The sequence below is a fragment of the Cynocephalus volans genome, chromosome 4, assembly GCF_027409185.1.
Source record: "Cynocephalus volans isolate mCynVol1 chromosome 4, mCynVol1.pri, whole genome shotgun sequence".
In the NCBI taxonomy this organism is placed as follows: Eukaryota; Metazoa; Chordata; class Mammalia; order Dermoptera; family Cynocephalidae; genus Cynocephalus; species Cynocephalus volans.
This window is the reverse complement of record NC_084463.1, coordinates 146170104-146191203: the sequence shown is the minus strand read 5'-3', so window position 1 is coordinate 146191203 and position 21100 is coordinate 146170104. Positions and strand designations below refer to the sequence as shown.

General features: G+C 45.6%; 1 protein-coding gene and 1 pseudogene across 1 annotated transcript in view; both read right to left on the bottom strand.

The window, feature by feature from the left end:
- The window catches only part of PTPRJ (protein tyrosine phosphatase receptor type J), a 159203-nt gene extending 149099 nt beyond the window's left edge, over window positions 1–10104 (bottom strand). Inside the window, 1 exon segment of the mRNA XM_063094995.1 lies at window positions 10009–10104. Coding sequence (XP_062951065.1) covers window positions 10009–10104 — 96 coding nt within the window.
- Window positions 10105–10517: 413 nt separating this feature from the next.
- LOC134376443 (keratin, type II cytoskeletal 8-like) overlaps window positions 10518–21100 on the bottom strand; it is a 53780-nt pseudogene continuing 43197 nt past the window's right edge.

Sequence of the window (21100 nt, the reverse complement as noted above, 5' to 3'; positions counted from 1 at the left end):
AATTAGGTAAGTTAAGGTACCTCCATATAGTGGAATGGGATGCAACAGCTGAAACTTATACAAGAGAAGAACAGTCCCTGGCAAGGGAAAATGTTTGCAACATATTGTCAGCACCTCAAAAACTGCCACAAATTGTCCCTGAGCACAGCAGAGGAGAGTGAAGTCACACCCCCAGAGGGTCTGCAGGGTAGAGATTTCTTTGTTGTCTCCCATATTTGCTGAAAAAAATCTTGATGCAAGTTTGGTATCTAGTCTATAATACATCCATGTTTGTTTTCAAAAAGCATTTCAAAATACTTTCCATTGAGTAACAATGACCCTTCAGAAAGAAGTCTCATGTTTATCCTGCAGCTTCCTGGGGTACCCCTAGGGAGACATCTACCCCAAACTGTTTTTTTTTAAAAAGTAAAAAATGTGAGTTACAAAGCATGGATAGGAGGTTATCCTATTTTAGCACAAATAAATAGAAGAACATGCATTTAAAAAGACAAAGATCACCCATCAAAATGACTTAGGAGTTAACTTTGTTTTCTGTGATTTTTTCGGTGGCTAGCCCATGCAGGGATCTGCATCTTTGACTTTGGTGTTATAACACGGCACTCTAAACAACTGAGCTAAATGGGAAGCCCAGAAGTTAACTTTGGAAGAATGGAGATTACAAGTTATTTTGCTTTCTTCTTTTATTTATCTGTACTTTTTTTTTTTTTTTTTAAAGATGACTGGTAAGGGGATCTTAACCCTTGACTTGGTGTTGTCAGCACCATGGTCTCCAAGTGAGCTAACTGGCCATCCCTAAATAGGGATCTGAACCTGTGGTGTTATCTCCCATGTATTTTCAAATTTTTTATATTAAAAAACTGAAGTCACTCATGAGAATCGAATGGAGCTCAGGATCCTAGATCAGGATCCTCCACCCAACTGGGCTAACAGCCCCCAGATGGATTCACTCAGTCCTGTGCAAATCAGCACTGGAATGAGGGCAGCTCAACCTAGAGGTAAGAGTCTGGACTGTGAGGGTCAGGCAGGGCTGAGGTTGAGTCTCCCACTACTCACCAGATGGTGACGACCTATCCAGCCTCAGCTCCCTTGCAGTGGTCACAAGTTCTCACTGACAGAAAGTGTTAGCCCTCCACCAAACCCATTTACCAAAAGAACACAGAGCATCGACCAATAGCTTGTTCTGCTGGGGGTGGTCTCCCTAAAGTTTCCAGAAGGGCAGCTACTTCCTCAGTTTTTGACCCACTCCCTTCTTAAAATACCTCTCCAGAATTTGATCCTTCCTGCACCAGCTGCTGCATGATAATTTCCAGCTACGTGAGGAGGCACCGACAATGCCTAATTGAGGACTTTGTACTGGTTTTTCACTGTCCCTGGAAACAGAATCCACCTCCATTCCCCACAAGGCACCTTCTACCATTCCATCCCCTATACCAGTGACTTCCAGGTTCTTTGGGCAACAGTTGAATCCATGATAAGAAGTTCATTTTATAGGCAATTCAGTACACACACACACACACACACACACACACACACACACACACACACACACACACACACACACACACGCATATACACAAATATATAACTGAAATGAGTTTCACAACACAATACTTACCAATAAAGTCTGGTATTTTCTTCTGAACCCTTGACCTTAGTGTTACCAACACCGTGCTCTAACCAACTGAGCTAAGCAGCCAGCCTGGTGTCTTCTATTCTTTTTTTTTTTTTTTTAATGCGGTTCATAACTCACTAAATTGATTTTATGACCCATGGTTTCAAATACACTGCCTTACAGAATGTTAAGTCTATGATCTGGTTTTCCAAACTTCACTTTAAAAGTACATTTTCTAGAATATATTAGGTGGAACCATATACAAATGACAGCATTTAAAGGACCAAAAACAGTAATTTCATATGGTTCTACCTAATAATTTGTATGAACCAAACTAGAGGACCCAACTGATTTGCCTCTCGTAAGCTAACACTAAATTTGAGTAATTCTTAAAAGTGGGCTACACTATGAATGTACATTATTATGAGCAAAAGACAGAGGACACCTAAATTGGACAAGTCACTTATAGCCACTCTGAGCCACACCTTCAATAAGAATAACAATGACAAACTCACAAGGATGCTGTGAGGATTGATTGAGTTCATGTATGTTAAAGGTCCTAGTAAACTACAAGGAAACAAAAAAAAATTTTTTTAGTTGGCCTAAGGTTATATAGCTAGGAGGCAGAGGAGTGGGGTCTATCTGACTCCAAAGCCCATGTACTGATAAGCTTTGGACAGCAATCTCCCCCTACATTAGAACAATCTCCCTGAAGGTCTCCATCTCGGCCAACATGATCTGCTCTCAGTGGGGGAGGAAACCCCCCCCATGACACAATGATGAAAATGTGTTGGCCCCGCAGCCAGCTGCAGGAAACGCACACACCTTGCTGCCGTGGAAACAGGTGGCAGAGTTGGCGCAGACTCTCTCAGTATCTCCTGCAATTAGAGCCAAGGATTATGTCTTTAAACTTTCCATTGGTGGTTTAAAATAACTCCTCTTGACCCTACAGAAAATGTACCCAGAGACAGGAGGCAGCCACAGCCAGAGCTGGCCAGGTCACAAGATAAAGAGAAATGCTCAAGCCAACACAAAGAAAGCCCTGTTTTTGAAGGGACATAGTCAATATCCCTACCCTCCCTCTGGGGCTAGGACCACCGTGGCCACTCTTCAGTCACGTCCCGTGGTTGCTTAACCTATATCAATTCAATTACACACACTTGTCAAAAGAGAAATATAAATTGTGCCATCAGAATTCTCCACTGCTCCACATTATACATTTTAACATGTTCATGTGTCTGCATATACAGAATACACACAATCCATTGTGGATTTAATCTCTTAACCCAATTTCAGAGATTTTATAGCATAATTTTGACAATTCATAATTATGGCTTTTGCCCTAACTTTACAATCTAACTCTTGAGTAAAGGGAATACATCTCGATATTTTTTAAAATGTTATTCTTACATTTCAATATCCATTTACAAGGAACTTTAGCATAATGTAATCTCACTTAATTTATCCAGCTACCCTGCGTGAGAAGTACTATTATTACTAGCATTTTAGGGATATGAACACCAATGGTCAGAAAGGTCACAAGGCACCTGCTACTTAGGTAGTACAGCCAGGACTCCAACCAAGCAGTCTGGTTCCAAATACTATGCTCTCTTCACAACCCAAAATTCTTATTTCTCTCTGAGTTCCTAAGGAACAAAGGCTGCATCTAAAATAGTTGGGGGATGGGCCGGCCCGTGGCTCACTCGGTAGAGTGCGGTGCTGATAGCGCCAAGGCCCCGGGTTCGGATCCCATATACGGATGGCCGGTTCGCTCACTGGCTGAGCGTGGTGCTGACAACACCAAGTCAAGGGTTAAGATCCCCTTACCGGTCATCTTTTAAAAAAAAAAAAATAAAATAAAATAAAATAAAATAAAATAAAATAGTTGGGGGAAAAATGTATTTGCAACACAAATGAGAGTCAAAGGACTAACTTCCTTAATTTCCAAAGAGCTTTACACATCAATAACAAAAAGCCAATCTTTTTTTAAATGAACAGTAAATTAACAAAAAAAGGAAGAAAGAAAGAAATGCGAATGTCCCAAAACATAGGAAAAGATATTCAACTAACTCAAAATTCGAGATATAAATAAAAGTAACAAGACACAATTTTTCAACTCTCAGACTAGCACACATTTAAAAATTTAACAACCCCTCAATTCAGGTAAGTGTATGGAGAAACAGACACTCTCTGAACCTATGGGTGGTGCAAGTATTAACAGAAGCAACGTTTTCAGAGGACAACTTAACAACAGCTACCAAATTTTTTAACGGATGTACCTTCTAATCCAGCAATCCTGAAACTAGAAATTTATCCTATGTATATACCTGTGAAGGTTACAAGAAATACGCACCAAAAACATTCTCTGAAGCATGATTCACGATGGGAAGGGGGCTTACTAAAACAAGGAAAGTGTCCATGGACAGGGAAATGATCAAAAAAATTATGATAAATCCACACATCAGGATACTCGCCAGTCATTTGAAAAAATGACTTAGATCTATAGGTGCAGAAATGAAATAACTCCAAGGTAACCGAGCAATTTAAAGGCTACGTAGAAAACAACATATATATCACTAGATAACATTCCCTGTAAGATAACTTTTTTAAAAGATGAATAGAGATACTTGTGTACATCACATGGAAACATTTTTCCCCTGGAAGGAAACCAAGGATACCCATACTGATTGTCTTTGAAGACTACTGATAATTTTCTAACCTTATACAGTTTTAGATTGGAAGTTTTTTAACCTGGGCTTCATGGGTTATTTTAAAGAGTCTGTGAAACTCCTGAAATTAGATACAAATTTGTAAATACGTGTGTTTCCTTTTGAGGACAGGACTCTTCCCTTTTATATACTCTGTAAAAGTATCTTGTACCTCTCCCCTCACTCCCCTCAGAAAGATTATGAACTACTGTGTTATAGACTCCACATCGGTGCTAAATTTTACTTTGTTTTTTTGTTTGTTTGTTTGTTTTTGGTGCTAAGTTTTAATATTCACTCACTTATATACTCAGAAGCCATGAAATAAGACTGGGCTAGGTCCTGGCACAGGCACCCAGAAAAACACCACCCCATCCCTGCCCTGGAGAAGCAGATAGTTGAGGTACAGTAACGACATTGTCTGCCCAAGCCTCAGAAATGGCAACTGGGTACAGCTTCCCTCTAACAGGAAGAAGGAAAAGTGGAACTGAAAATTATTTGCATGTTTAAAATTAGACCTTCTGTGGGAGCTGACAGTGCTTTGCTTTCAAAATGCCCCCCATCCACTGTCTCACTGCCACCACCCCTCACCCTGGCATTTACATGCCATGGAAACTCTGACACAATGGGGTGGCTACAGCTATCACTACTCAGGAAGTAATAACCAATTTCCTATAGCTCCCATCCTCTGAGGGGTCACCAGAGAAGCCACTGGAAAGCCAGCCATACACGGTGGTGACAAAATTGCTGTGGACTTCTCTGGTCTGAGGTATTTGCTGCTTCCAGGGATTTCCGTTTAGGGACTCTCTGCCCCTCTATTATCATTCCTCCTCTGGCAAATATAATGCCCTTTCTCTGCAGTGGTAACAGGAATGTCACACTCACAGGATGTCACACAACTGTGGCTGGATAACTGGGTGCGATCTAAGTTATATCTCACCCCCACAACCAGTAAGAGCCATGAAGGCAGGCTCTTGTTCCTCACCATAACCTCTGCTCAGTGCCTGTTCCCCAAACTTAAGCAATTTATCACCTTTGCAATTTTGCCATAACCACATCATACTTACATAATTATTTATGCAATGTTTTCCTTTAGATCAACTCTTTATTAAATTTAAACAAATTTATTATCATGACACTACATTTAACCTTGTTCTATCTATAAAATCATGGGCAGCTTTCAAATTTATAACTAATACCCCCTAAAATAAACAATTCTTAACATAAAAAAAAAAGGATTGTGACTGAGCTAAGCTCATCTTACATGCCCCCAGAATTATTCCATACCACTTTGTGGGACACACTTGATAAATATTTGTTATATGAACTAATTGTTTGTAGCCCCATTTTTCTCCCCAAATAACAGCAGCAGCCACAATTAGCAATTGGATTGTGCTTTAGGTTTTATATAGCAGTTCCTCTTCTATCTCACTTGATCCTCTCAACCACCCAGTGAAGGAGGAAGTATTAGTCCCACTTTCCAGATAAGGAAATGTGGAGTCACAGAGGTTAAGTGACTTGCCCAAGCTTATGCAGCTACTAAGTGGCAGAGCAAGGACCCAAACCCAAATCTCTCCATCCCAGACCCCAATTTGTCTCCACTCAGACAGATTTGCCTTGTAAACTCGGGCCCCAAAGAAACATGACCAGGAAAGAGGGTACCTGGGCTGTCCATGTTACAAATGGAGCAGATCCTACAAGGTTTAGGATGAAAAGAACCCAAAAAGACCCTCTGCCCTATCAGGGTTCAGCACACAAGCCTGCCTTGCCACAAAAGTCTGCTGCCTCATCTCTCAGTTGCACACTGAAAACTTCTAACACACATGATTTCTTACAGCACACGACAGTAAACTGAGGCAGTGGAGACATCAGACCCGGCCCTGCCACCAACAAGTTATAAATCATTGATAAGTTCTGAATTTCAGTTTTCTCTCAGATAAAATGAGTATATGCAAGGTCCAGGGTTCGATCCCTGTAGGCCAGCTGCCAAAAAAATAAAATAAAATGAGAATATGAACAGCACCTACCTCTTAATGTTTCTGAAATTGTCAAATAAGATAATGCATTAAAACCCTTAACACAGTGCCTGCCACACATAATGTTACCTATTAATTATAATATTATTAACAGCAGCATTATGTTAAAAGGGAAATACACAGAAAATTGCCTCTTATCCTGCACTCAAAACAATTCCCTTGGCCAAGAGGTGCACGAACTAAGAAGTAATTACTGAGGATGCACTGGCTAAACCCAGGCCTACAGTCATGCAGCAGCAACTCGGCCTCGGCCTCGGCCTCAACCCCAACCCCGAGCAAAAACTACTTTTGGGAGCTAAATAACCTCTTTGCTGACCGAAATTGCTCACTTGGAAGCCAGGATCCTCTTTGCTTAAGAAAGCTTGAGTATTCCGTGGTTCTTTATCACGAGGCTGAACTTGAAGTCAGCTCAAAGTCAGAGTCTAACCATAAACCAATTTGCTGTTTTCTTAAACTGTCTGCAAACAAAACATAATCTTTTGGTTTTTCTGTTGCTGTTCTGAAGCAAAACAAAAATATTTAAAGGTACCCATATTTTAAACTGGAGTTTAAAGAGGAGCCAAAATATTTTTTGAACTCTGGATGAAGCAGGTAAATTATCAGGCTTAGAGATTATCTATAACAGATAATAAACACACACAGTTATTATTCACCAGCAAACAAGAAAGCAAAGAAAAATCAAATCTAAAACACTATAAGACCAACAAACAGCTATCAGTTAACAGCTTTTTTTCATTTTTCATTTTAAAGCAACCCACTATCAAACCAATTTCTTAAAGAATTTGTAGGACTACAATTCTCAACAGAAGGAGGCAGGGGAAAAAATCACTTTGTCACGTTGCCTAAAACACACACATAATCCAAAACTAGTGTGCAGAGATACTACAAGAATGGGTGGAGGCAGACATGGTAACCAGCAAAGTCCTCGTGTTGGAATCATCTCCCACCATCTTTCCTTGTCTTGGAGAAAGGCATGAGATGCCAGGATCAAAAATTGCTTTTCCGGACCTACTACATACTGAGCTTTCCGGCATCTCAGCTTTCCAGCTTCCACACCCCATTCTCATGAATGTCCAGAGCTGGGTCTTTTCCATGACTTGTCCATTCTGTTAACCTACTGCAGCTGATTCCATTTTAAAACACACACGCGCGCAATCCAAGCCTTACAAACCAATCAACCATTAGGGAGGTAGTCAGATACCTTCACTCTTGTTTCCCAAACAAGCAAACTTTGAAAATATCTCAAATATGATTTTTTTTTTTTTAAAGCTCAATTTACACCCACAGTTTAGGGAATACACTGTGATTGTAGCACTGTGCCTATGGCTAAAATTAAGAAAAGTGAAAACATGGCAAAAAAAAAAAAAAAAAGAAAAGAAAGAAATAGCATTATGAAAATTCTAGGCACAGGCAGGGACCCAGGTTCCAATCGTGGCTTCTCTACTATCTTACCAGGTGACCTCAGTCCTGCTCACTCTCTTCTCTGGACCTCAGTATCCTTATCTAAGGGGTTTCATGAGTTTGAGCTATCTTGAAAGTCTGGTCCAACTAAAAACTGCACTGATTCCCTGAAATACCAAAGACACACGAGCTGGCCTGTTAGCTTAATTGGATGGAGCGCAGCCTTATAACACTAAGGGCAAGGGTTCGGATCCCCGTACCCACCAGCTGCCAAAAAAAGTGAACTATTGAATGTGTATTTTGAAGATGCTTCTTCAGAGAGCTTTTTATATTTCCTATTTTATAATGTATCCAAAAATGAGAAATAAAAAGAGTCCTCCTGAGTTTCTACAGAACAACCTATAGAGGAAGGAAATATCTGAATACAGTACAAGTGCAGAGTGGCAATATGATAATGAAATACAAGGAAGGATTGAGCAAGAAGTAAATTTACCCAAGAAACTTTTTGCTGATTTAAAACACAGCTAGCAACCATCATGGTTGAAGCAAAACAATAATGTAATATATATGTACCAAATTTAACAATAAGCGAAGCTCAAATATTTCTTTAGTATACACTTTGGTACAAGAGATCTTCAAACATGATGCAAATTTTTTTAACTTCATAGATTTTTCTCCATGAATCTCCCCACAAGGACAGAGAAGACAGCTCGTATACACTGTACCTTGATGAAAATCCCGTCTGGAAACCCTGTAATGTTTACCAAGTTCTTTTAGACACTGTCCAGTGAAAGCCCCTCAAACAATTCTATGGGGTAGGTGGTGTTGCACCCATTCTACAGATGCTGCCAACTGAGGATGGAACCAGAATGAAGAGTGAGTCCAGCCCTGACACCTGGCCTTGGAGATAGTCTTCTGACACCCAATCCAGCATTCTCTACATGAGGTCACACTGCCTTCCAGGCCCTCCTGAGAGCCCATGAACACCCAGAGCGAATCATGGGTGCTGAGGAGTACGGCAGACCCCAGGCCCCAGCTCCTTCTCATCCTGCCTACCAGTCCGCATTGTGCCGCATTGCTGCCCCAGGGCTGAGGTTCCTGCTCCCAGATAATCCTGTATTTGTGCTTGAAAAGTTTTCTGTGAAACCGGGTTCCAGCCCCCGCCAATAACTCACTCCCATGGTTTCAACATCATCTCCTGAGGGCTGGAGTCGATATAAAACAAGCAAGATGTTCACAAGCACAACGCACAGCAGGGGCATCACCAAGCCATGTTCCGCTGCGGTTCAAACCCCTAACAGACTACCAGAAGGCTCTGAGGACGAACTCGCTTGCTCAGCTGCCGCGGCCCGGGCTGGACGAATCCTTCCTTTCACTTCTCTCCCTCAGTTCCCTATCTGTGAAATGGGAATGTCCCCCAGCTGCCCTGCCTCTCCCCCCATGGAAATGCCAGGATGGGGAAATGGGGTTTTCAGAAAGGCGAGTCACCAAAATGCCAGGCACAGCATTATTTGAAAAGTGAAGCAAGAAAAGAGGGCGGTGAGGGGGAGCCGGCGCCCACAAAGCACGAATTAAACACTCATGAAAGCAAGCACCTTCTCCGGGAAGATGACTGGAAGAGACCTGGCTGCCTTGAGACCCGCCTGCGAGTGGCCACCTTCTCCCAGGGCTGGGAACTTTCCCCAGCAGCGGTGCCCTCGGCCGGGAGGTCCGGCGCCTCGCCCACCGCCCAGCTGCCCAGCCCCCGGCCCTGCCCCGGCGCCCCCGGGCCGCCGCCACTGCCCTTCGGCCCGGCCCCTCGGGCCCCAGCAGGCCGGGTCGGAGGTCGGCCGCCGCTTGGCCAGGCCGGCCCCGCTCAGCGTCCCGAGCCCTCGGCAAACACGCCCCCTCCGGCCGCCTCGGGCGGGCGAGCCAGGCCCCGCGCCGGCCAGATGTGACCAGCTCCGCGAAGGGCCGGGCCAGAGACGGCCTGCAGCCCGGGCGGGGGCTTCCGCGCGGAGGCTACGGGCACCCCGGGGTCCCGGATCCCACCGCCCTCCTCCTGGTATTGGGCAGCGAGCGAAGGGGGTCGGCCGCCAGCGAGCGAGGCCGGCCAGGTCCCCGAAAGCCCCATCCAGGAGCAAGGCTCCGAGGATCCCACCTCCTCGCCACCGTCCTCCGAACCCGCCACGCGGGGTACACCCGGGCAGGTGCAGGGGATGCCAGTCCCGCCCCCACCCTCCTGCCCCCCGCCCGTGCCCACCCGGCGGCTCACCTGGCCCAGGCGCAGCAGCAGCAGCAGCGGCGGCAGCGCCCAGCGCAGCCCCGGCGAGCGCGGAGTCGGCCGCGCCTCCCGCGCCGCGGGCTTCATGCCCCGCGCGCCCTGGAACGTGCCCGGGACGCGCGAATCGGGCCCCGCCGTGCGCCCGAATCCGGGCGCCCTCGTCGCCGCCTCCAGCCGCCGCCTCCGCCTCCTCCTCCACCAGCCGGTCCGCCTCGTCCCCGCTCCGCCCGCCCCGGGCTTCCCCGGGGACATGGCAGCGGCGGCGGCGGCGGCCACACGCCGGAGCCTGGAGCGGCTGCCGTGGGGGGGCCGCGTCCCTGAGCGCGCAGGGGCTTCGCGGGGTGGAGCGAGCGGCGCCCACCCCCCGCGCGCGGCGCCCGGATCCCGGCTCCCGCGGCTCGGGCTGCTCACGCTGCCTCCTCCGCGCGTCATGCGGCTGGGGCTGCAGGGAGCCGCGGCGAGCGCTCAGCCCCCTCCCTCTCTCCTCCCTCTCTGAATATTCATCGCTTCCTCCCGCCCCGGTCCGCCGGGCGGCTGCCGCGCACCGCGGCCCCTCGCCGCCCTCCCGCCGCGGCCCCCGCCGAGCCGGTCGGCTGCTGGGTGGGGGCGGCGGCGCGCCCGGCGCGCGGAGGAAGCTCCCCCGCCTTGCCAGCCCCCTCGGCCCAGCCCTCCCACATTCCTGGGACCTGGGACCCGGGACGTGGCTCCACTGCTCTAGCGCCACCAACCCATGCGCCTCGGTGTAGGCTCCCCAGCTGCGGACCCTCTCCACCGCCCCGGGTTTGGGTCACCAGATGTTGACCTAGACCCCTGCCGAGGGCACAGCCAGTCTTGCTTCAAGACAGTAACCCAGCGAGGGCGTTTGGGGTTTGGGGTGTGTGAACCCCGAAATTGTAGAAAGCATGCTGAGCGTTGTGTTCTCCCCGCCACTGTCTTGTCCCCGTGCTAGGGAGGCAGAGAGCAGGCACAGGAGCCGGGTCAGTGATGAGAACCCCAGCCGTGATATTTGGCAAACCCAGACCTGCTAGTAGTACTAGCTATGTGACTTCAAGGGACGTATTTCACCTCTCTGGGCCTCCTTTTCCTCCTGTGTGAAATAAAGATAATACTAGGATCCGTCTAGAGAGATTTAGCTGACGATTAAATGAAATAACGGGGAGAAAAATCCTAAACACCCTCCTGACACGTAGTGGGCCTCAATATACATTACCTCTTCTGGCAGCTTTCATCACATTGCCAAGGCGGTCCATGACTTGAAAAGGGGTTAAAGATGACTGTAGATATTATTACTGTGCCCCATACACAGAGGAGAGAACCAAGGAGGACCTGGGAGGCTAAGCCACCTGCCCAAGCAGAAGCAATGAGAGAAAGGGCCAAACCAAGGAGTGCCAGGGAGGGAGCGGACACTTGAGCTGGACTTTGAAGCATGGGTTGAATTTCACCAGGCAGACAGAGGAAAGAAGTGTCTGAGGAAGTGGGAGCAACTTGCAAACCAGGAGGCAGATGCTTCAGGTTTGGCCTTCTGAGAAGCAGGAATGGGACATTGGGGGATTCATATTTTGTTGAGACTCCAAAAGTCAGAATAATGAGTCTGTACTGGATTCTGCCTGCAGCCAGGTGCAGACCAACAGGTGTCCAACACTGCCCCCAGGCACCCGGTGGGCCGCAGGTTCCCCATCTGCAAGATGGGAACACATCTTCATTTAAAGGGTCTAAGTGGCTCCCACCAGACCTCACATACAGACAAGCACAGAAGATAAAGGGACCTTACCTATCAATCTACACGACTTGTCATCTTCTGTTTAAAAATTATGTAATTATCATAATTCACAAAGAATTCTGTTCCTCCCTGCCTCCTCCCCTTGAGACAGAGACATTGGTTTAAAAGGAATTCCTGTCCATGATGCCCAGAGGGAAGGAAAGCCTTGACTTCACTTCAGATGCTACCTAAGTCTGCAGGCTGAGCCAGATTCTCACAGGCCCTACAGACCCTAAACACCCATGCAGGTCTCCATGGATGCATGGCTTGGGTCTGCAAACACCTCTGTGAATTCCTGTGTGCACCTTGGTTTTCTCCTGGGTAAAGTGTATGCCCGCACTTAAGTGTTAGCTGGAACCTATTTCCCCACTGTATGGTGATGAAACAGAATAAACAGCCTTTTCAGTAAAGGGAGTTAAGATCTGAATAATAGGACCGGCCCTGTGGCTCACTCGGGAGAGTGCAGCGCTGGTAGCACCGATGGGTTTGGATCCTATATAGGGATGGCTGGTGCGTTCACTGGCTGAGCGTGGTGCAGACCACACCGTGCTGAGGGTTGTGATCCCTTACCAGTCAAAAAAAAAAAAAAAAAAAAAAGATCTGAATGATAAACTACCTCTTCAGTCACGAACAGATCACACTGGATTAATGATCTCTATGAGAAACGAGATTAATCCTGAGTGGGTATGGTGTAAACTCCCTGAAGGCAGGGGTTGGGCCTTCCACTCCAGGGTTTCCTGTAACATCTCACTCAGTGTCTGCCCCGTAGCAGGAACTACTATGTATGCAGATGCATGGTTGTATAAATTATCCAGGAGTACCACGATGTGAAAGTTCGTTTTTCCCTGAAGATAAATTAGGGAAGGATCATTGCCTTTGCAGTAGGATTTCAGACTAGGTTCCAGTTTTTAGGTCTCTTCCTCAGAGGTCCCTTCCCCTAGAACTTGACAGGTGCCCCACTACTGACTTGGGTGCACTTCCTGTCCATCCACCCACCGCTCCCCTGTGCTTCACCTTAACTAACTGCAGTTTGGTAATTGCCTGTTTACTTGACCATCTTCTTCACTGGAATCTAAGTAAGCCCCTTGAAGATGGGGCCTGCATCTTGTTTACCTTGTAATCTCCAGCACATAACAGTCACTCAATAATATTTATTTAGTTAAATTAAATGCATTCCATTGAATAGCAAACTAAGGTATTAAATACATGCCTATTCTCACACACACAACAAATTCCATTTGCAAACAGCTTTCCGGGAATAAATATAATGTGCAAAGTTCAGGACACATTCGCCTTGAGAGTATATAATGATATTTGACCTTTTACGCATGTCCCCTTCAAGCAAAGGCTAAAGCTTTACTTACTATGGGACCAGATGCATAGAGAACAAGAGGGCCAAACCAAGAGGTTGGAGGGGAAGGTTCCTGGATGCATTCCAAATTGCCTGATGGGAGTCACCCAGTGACTTGTTACAATGTAGAGTCCCATGCCTTTCCTCAGATTGTAGAGGGTAAAGCCTAGGAATCTTTGTTTTTGACCAGCTCCTTGGGTAATTCTTGCTGTCAGACATGATAAGAAAGCACTGTTTATCATATAACTGGCCTGCACTGTGTCTCAAATAATAATAAAGACCATTTATCAGGTACCTACTAGGTGCCAAGCACTAATCTAGGTACTTTATAACCATCATTTCTACTTCTTAAAACAATCCTGTAGAATAGGTATCATTAATAATATTTTCCAATCAAGGAAACTGAGTGTCAGGAAAGCTTAGTTACTTACACAAAGTCACACAGCCTCAGAGTGGCAAAACCAGCATCTGAAACCATATCTTTCTTGTCACTGTGCCATGGTGCCCCTCCCCTTGACTTTTTCATTTTGGGGGTTTTTTAATTATTTTATTATTTTATTTTTTCTCCTTGACATTTGTAAATAAGTTAATATAAAGTACTCTATGTGTTAAGTATTATTTCTTATACTGTTACTCTCTTGGGCCTCAGTTTCCCCAATTTTAAAATGGGAAGAGACAGAGTACAGGACTTTCTACATAATCCCCCAAAGCAGGGTACAAGCAAGGCAACCATGTTTAATAAGTCCATGATCCCACCAGGAGGCAGGCCTGCTGGGCACCAGCCCAGAACCAGGTCACCAGCCCCACAGGGAGTCCATTCAGCCTGGCAACCCTCAGTTTATTTTAAAAGCCACCATGAGCAAACCATTCTCTGAAGCCCTCCTAAGCAGAATGGAATGTTTCTTGGGAGTCTGATTAGCTAATGTTGCAGGCATGGCTGCCCTGAGATCTTCCAGCCTCACAGACTTGAATTGAATCAGAATGGAAAGGAAGATTTGTAGAAAGTTCTTAAAAAAAAAAAAAAAAAAGAAGAAGTAGCACTTCATCTTTATAGTAGTGACAGGATATTTCCCATGGACTAATAACTGGGCTGTGGTGAGAACTCCATTCTTGTCCACCAGACCTCAGTTCCTTCCTAAACAGTGCCTTAATCACCTGCCCAGCTCAGAGCCCAGAAGTGTCTTGGCAATCCTTTTTTGTTTCTGACATCAAGCAATTGCAACATTAGCATTTTCCTACTTCTTTTCATGTGTGTGTATGTGTGTGTGGATAGGAAACAAAGTTTGACTTCCAAAGAGACAGTTGCATGAGACATTTTCAATGCAGGAAAGAAAGTCTATAGTAGCCACTTCAGGGTCTGAGAACGCAGAAACAAAGCCACTGCTTTCAAAGGTCCACACCTTTCCCCATGGCAGACACCTGCAGTGAAGACTCTCTGGCTTCTGTGCTCCCAGCCCACTTGCAGAGCTGTCAGGACCTGAGTCAAGCTCCCAGTTCGCCCTGTACCTTCATGTCCAGCAGGACAGACCCAAGATCCAGGGTCTCAGGGTACCTGGAAACACAGGGAATGTGTGACGAGGAGACTTAGGGCCTAGAGGACAAGGAGCTTTTGTCCAGGGCTGAGAAAAACTTCTGCACAAAGCCCAGAAATGTCGGGCAGGGGCAGGAGGAGTCAAGCCTGCAGCAGAAACATCACCTCAAAGAAAGGGCTGAGAGGTGTAGACAAGAAGAGAGCGAGCCAGCATGAGTGAGACCTAGAAGCTGGGGCTTCTCAGTTGCTGGCTCCTTCCAGACTTGTTAAAAATAAATTAGTTTGAGGCTGGCCAGTTAGCTCAGTTGGTTAGAGTGTGGTATCATAACACTGAGGTCAAGGGTTCAGACCCTCTAACTGGCCAGCCACTAAAAAGATTTTTAAAAGGTTTCACTAATTATCCTGATTGGAGCATCACATTGCACACAGGTATGGATATTCAATGCTGTACCCCACAGATATGTACAATCATGTTTAAATAAATTAAATTTTTTTTCAGGTTAAGGAAAATTCTTAATCACGTTGTGCTAAATGTATAGAACACTTGGATCCCTACAGTAAGGGTAAGAAATTACCTTGGAACAATTGTCATGAGGAATCTTTCTGGTAGGGAAGAAAATACCCTGCAATCTGAATAAACAAATAAAAATTATTTATGGTAATTCTATGGCTAAATTATGTGTATAAATGATATATATATACACATGTATGCATATATATCATATTAGATAGATAAATGCATCAGCCTTGCTCACAGCAATAAGTGTAGTAGGTATGAGCATGGACTCTGGAGTCAACTACCTGGGTTCAAATCCTCGTCTTGCCTCTTATTAGCTGTGTGGCCCTGGACAAGTTATCTAAGTTCTCTGTGCTTCGATATACTTATCTATAAATAAGGATGTTGGTGATGCTAATACCTCTCTCATAGGACTCTTATAAGTATTAAAATAGTTAAAGCACTTACAGTACTGCTTGGAATAAAGTAAATACCATGGACATGTTTGCCATTATTAAAATATCATATCTTTTTGGAAGATCTAAGGCAGATGGTGCAAGAATATGTGCTTTGGATCAGATGGTCATAAGTTCAAATCCTATATACTTGCTGCACAACGTTGGCCTCCATTTCCACACATAAAGAATGGGATAATAGTTTATTGATCTCAAACAGTTGTGAAGATAAAAGAAAGTGACACACGTGAAGTGCCTGGGACATATTCCAGGAGACTCAAGTGATAAAGACAGTCATTGATGGAAAGAAAAAGACACTGGAAGTCAGGGCCCTGAGACTTCACTAACTGGGTGTCAGCATCGATGAGTCACTCATCTGGGTTTAGCTTTTTCTGCAAGATGAGGGTTAAGCTGGTGCATCAATCAGGATGGGTAGGGTTAGGTTATGCTACAATAAACACACAATGCCAAATCTCAATGCCATAAGATAGCAGACATGCATGGCTTGCTCTCACTGTGTGTCCATCACAGGTCAGTGGAGGGCTGTGCTCCATGCCATCTGCACTCCTGGACCCACCTGCTAGAGCAGAACGATCTGAAACATTGCCAGTTGCTGTGGCAAAGGGAAAGAAACCTTTGGAGGGTCTTGGACCAGCAACTGACTACTCTGTCCTGGAAGTGACCCTCATCTCCTTTGCTCACAGCTCATTAGCCAGCACTAGGCATACGGCTCCACCCAACACAGGGAAGTACAACCCTACCATGTGCTCAGATACCAGAGCTAGAAATGTCTGTTGAACAGCATGAATGACCACCACGATTAGAGAGTCTTTAATATGTTGCTATTGAAAATGTGGTCCACAAGTCAGCAGCATGACCATCCCCTGGGAACTGTTAGAAATGCAAAATTTCTGACTCCACCCCAGACCTACTGAATCAGAATCTACATTTTCACAAGATCCCTGGGAGATTCCTATGAACATAAAAGTTCGAGAAGCACTGGCCTGGTCTGCTGATAGGGCAACATGCTGCCTAAGAGTGTGGCTCTCAGCCTTTGCCAGTGGATTTGGTTAACTCGCTGATCCTAGGCTACCCTCAGAGACTCAATTAGAGTTGGGGCTTGAGCTCAGAAATCTGCACTGAGAAACACACAGGAATTCAGGTACAGCTAGAGTCCTCCAAACACACTTTGAGAAAACACTCTCAAGTTCATTATGGATTTTTTTTTTCAATGAAGCAAAAAGAATTTTTAAAGGCCTAGACTACTACATATAAGCAGAGTACCTTAAAGTTTACATTTACTTGCTTGGAAACTATAATCCAAGATAGGGAAAGGGTAAACACCATTATTGGCAGCTAACCATGTACCAGGTCTGTGTAAGCTACTTTATACATTTTATCTCATTTAATCCTTACCACAACCCTATACCATAGGGGTATCATGATCCCCATTTTATGGCTGAGGAAATTAAAGCACATACAGTTTAAGTAACTTGCTGAAAGACACACAGGAGGCAGAGCTGGGAGGCAGACATGGATCTGCCTGAAGCCCAAGCTTGTGTTAACCACTACATGGTCCACCACCCAGGACAGACATCCGGAGCCTAAAGAGGTGCCTCTGCAGAATTTCTTCCCCACCGTGGGCAGTCTCCTACATAGTCCTTTAACTTTCAGCCTCTTGCCCAGGGCAGCATGATACAGATGCCCCTGAATTCCCTGCATGCACGTAGGTAATGAATGATTCTTAAGATAGGGACATATAGACAAATTCCTCATCTCCCTCAATTCGTATTCATCTGCTGCTGTCATTTTCCTCTGTGTTGACATTTCATGAGGCTTTTTTTCTGAGCCTCACGTCCACTCTGCCAAAAGATGCTGCCACTGCTGTCAGGGTTTATCATTCTGAGATTCAGGGAATTGTGAAATGTAACACACAACAGAGAACCTTGGAGGCCATTCGGTCCAACTTGCTCATTCTACATATAAAGAAATCGAAGAGGGCCGGCCTGTGGCTCACTCGGTAGAGTGCAGTGCTGATAACACCAAGGCCACGGGTTCAGATCCTATATAGGGATGGCCGGTTTGCTCACTGGCTGAGCGTGGTGCTAACAACACCGAGCCAAGGGTTGAGATCCCCTTACCAGTCATCTTTTAAAAAAAATAAAATAAATTAAAAAATAAATAAAGTGCTGCTGATTTCTAGACCAGCTGTGTTACCATTTGCAAGTCATTTAACTTTTCTGAGCTTCGATTTCTTTTTTTTTTTTTTTTTTATTAAAGATGACCGGTAACGGGATCTCAACCCTTGGCTTGGTGTTGTCAGCACCACGCTCAGCCAGTGAGCAAACCGGCCATCCCTATATAGGATCCGAACCTGTGGCCTTGGTGTTATCAGCACCGCACTCTACCGAGTGAGCCACGGGCCGGCCTAGCAGCACTTTAGCAATAAGGTTTCTGTCCATCTTTCTTCATACAGCTCTCTCTCTCTCCTCTGTATGACTGGCAGGGAAAAAAATGAGATCTTCCTCATTCCAGTCCTCCACCCTTCTCAAGTGACCTCCATTAGTTTCCGGGCTGTTAAGAAATGCCAATATGCATGATTTAGCTAAGCCTTGAAGTTTGCAGTCACCAAAGACGTACAGAACATAGAATATTTTTTGGAGCCTTTGGGCACTGAGAAAGCAAGCTGAGCTAGGCTGACCTTGTGCCTGGTTCTAACCTGGCCATCATCCTGAGCAGAGAAACATAGCAAAGAGGAGTTTGCAGACCAGCTGTGATTCTCACCTGAGGCTACAGCAGGTGTCCCAGAGGTCTTGGCTTTACTGGCAAAGCTAGACTTGTCTTATCTATTCCCTGCTGACACAATGACAACCCAGAGGACTGTTATGCCTAGAGAAAGATATTCACATCACAGAATCATAAACCTAAACAGGGCTGGGTGGTGAAGGGATCCTACCTAACTCTCACTCAAACCTGGTATTTTTTATCTGGGAGGATCCCTGACTCCCAGCCTCGCAGTCCTTCAGCACCCGCTGGAGGCAGGTGTACTTTCTGCATGCCTGGGCCACACGCAGGTGTGTTAGCCAACCAACTCAACTTTTGGCTCTCAGATCTGGAAGAGAGTTTGAAGGTCACGCATTCCACCCCTGATTTACTGATGAATAAATAAAGGCCCAGAGAAGGACAACGACTTATGTAAGGCCACGGAGAAGTTTGTAGGACAAGTGAGAATAGTGACAGGGATGGGAGGTGGAATACACACGTAAGTATACAGACACTCACACACACACACACACAATTCTGTACCTTTTTTTTAGCTTTGCACATACAAATCTTTTATTGTCCCCTCTGTTAACCAACATTTGAGCAAGGGTTGAGGGATGGTATGTGAAGTTCTAGTTAAAAGCATTTTCAAGGGCCAGCCTGTGGCTCACTTGGGAGAATGTGGTGCTGATAACATGGGTTCGGATCCTGTATAAGGATGGCTGGTGAGCTCACTTGGGAGAGCCTGGTGCTGACAACACCAAGTCAAGGGTTACGATCCCCTTACCAGTCATCTTTTAAGAAAAATAAAAAAACAAAAAATAACAATAAAAGGATTTTCAGTCAGTAGATTTTTGAGCCTAAATCCACTCATGCTGTACATAGGCATATTTTTAAATTTTGTTTTTAATTGATACATAACAATTGTACATATTTATGGGGTACAGTGCAATATTTTGATATATGTATACATTGTTTTATAACATTTTAAAGTTTACAAAGTTATTTCACTTACGATCAGGAGTGATACTCAACATGTTTTAACTGGTCAGGCACTAGTTATGATAAATCTGGATAGACACTAGCCTACGGCCCTAAACAACCCTCGAAGTGGGCACTGTTACTATTCCCATCTCGCAGATGAAAAAATGAAGGCTCAGAAAGATTGAAATTTAGCCCTGTCTACCACCTTAGGTAAGATTTGTGTTTGCTTGTTTGCAGGTTACAGATGTAGCTTAAGCAAAAAGGGGGAAGACAAACTGGGGTGTCTCATAGACCCCCTGGGGCAGGAACATAGCAGTGCCTCCCCAGGGCCTGGCACCAAGAACTAGAAAGTCACCAAGAGCCCAAGCCAGCTGTCTTTCTCTCTGCCCATCTGCTTCTTGCTTCTTTCTTGCAGGCCGCCCTTCTCTGCACCTCTGTGCACTTCTTTCCAGTCTTCCTCACCTGTTTCGTGTTCTTATAGTGACTCCTAGCCCATTTCAAATCCCAATTCCCAGAGGGAACATGATTGGCCCAACTTGGATCTCATGCCCATCCCTGGTACTACCAATTATGGCTGAGGGGACAGGGCCATGTCAGACAAAAGCGGCTACCAAAGATCACTCTCACTGAGGAGCAGATGTACAGATAGGGTGGCATTCATTGAGCTGGGCAGACATCACAAAGGCTATGTACGATGATGCAGAGCCGGGCTACCACCCAGGTCTCTGGACTCTCAGAACAGAAAGCTCATTCCATGCGACCATTGATACCTCTCTTCCCACCATTCAAACGTGTGGCTACTTGCTTTGCACAAATCCTTGGAAGCCAAGGGACACCCCTGCTGTAATTAGACCATGGGCTGAGATTCGATTCCAGGTGTGGCTAGGCCTCCTGCACACAGGTCAAGGCAGATCCCCTGATTGGTTCCTGAGGATATTGATGAAATGGAACAGAGTAGCAAAGAGAGGATCAAACTTGCTTTCAACCATGGAATCCCAGACTCCAGCCTTGCTCTCTAGTTGTCTGAGCCTCTGTCTCGGGAATAAACAGTGGTGGCTGACCTTGTAGGGGGCACTATGTGGGGCCCTGGTGGGTGCAGGAAAGATCTGCAGGGAACCTCAAAATTGAAGGGCTGCTCAGAGCAAGCAAGGAGACGGGGTCAATGAACCACAGATGGCAGCACAGAGGCTGCTAGACTGACAGGCCAGAGAGTGAAGGGCAGGGTGTGTGGCCAAGGAAGGAACCCAGAAGGAGGAGGAGAGAGGGTGAGCAGGGAGTTGGACACCTCCCTGCACAGATGTGTGGAGCTGGCTCTTAAGGACAGTAGGGGGATGAGGCATGGGAGACTCATACATTGCAAGGGGGAATGGAAACCAATCTAGCCTTTCTGGAAGCAGTTTAGCAATATGTGTGACAGTCAATAATAGTAATGATAATGATGATGATGGCATCTTTACCCTGGAAAATCCACTGATAGTTCTCCAGTGCATAGAAAAGAGCCTGACACACAGAAGAGACTCAATAAAAAACTGCTAAATGCGGGCTGGCCAGTTAGCTCACTTGGTTAGAGTGTGGTCCTGATAACAGTGAGGTCAAGTGTTAGGATCCCCATACCGGCCAATCAGCAAAAAAAAATAAAAACACTACTGAATGAACAACATGAGTCCAAAGAGATATATGGAAGGATGTTCAGTACAGTAGCAAACTAGAAATAACCTAAATGCCCACCAATAGGGGACTGGTT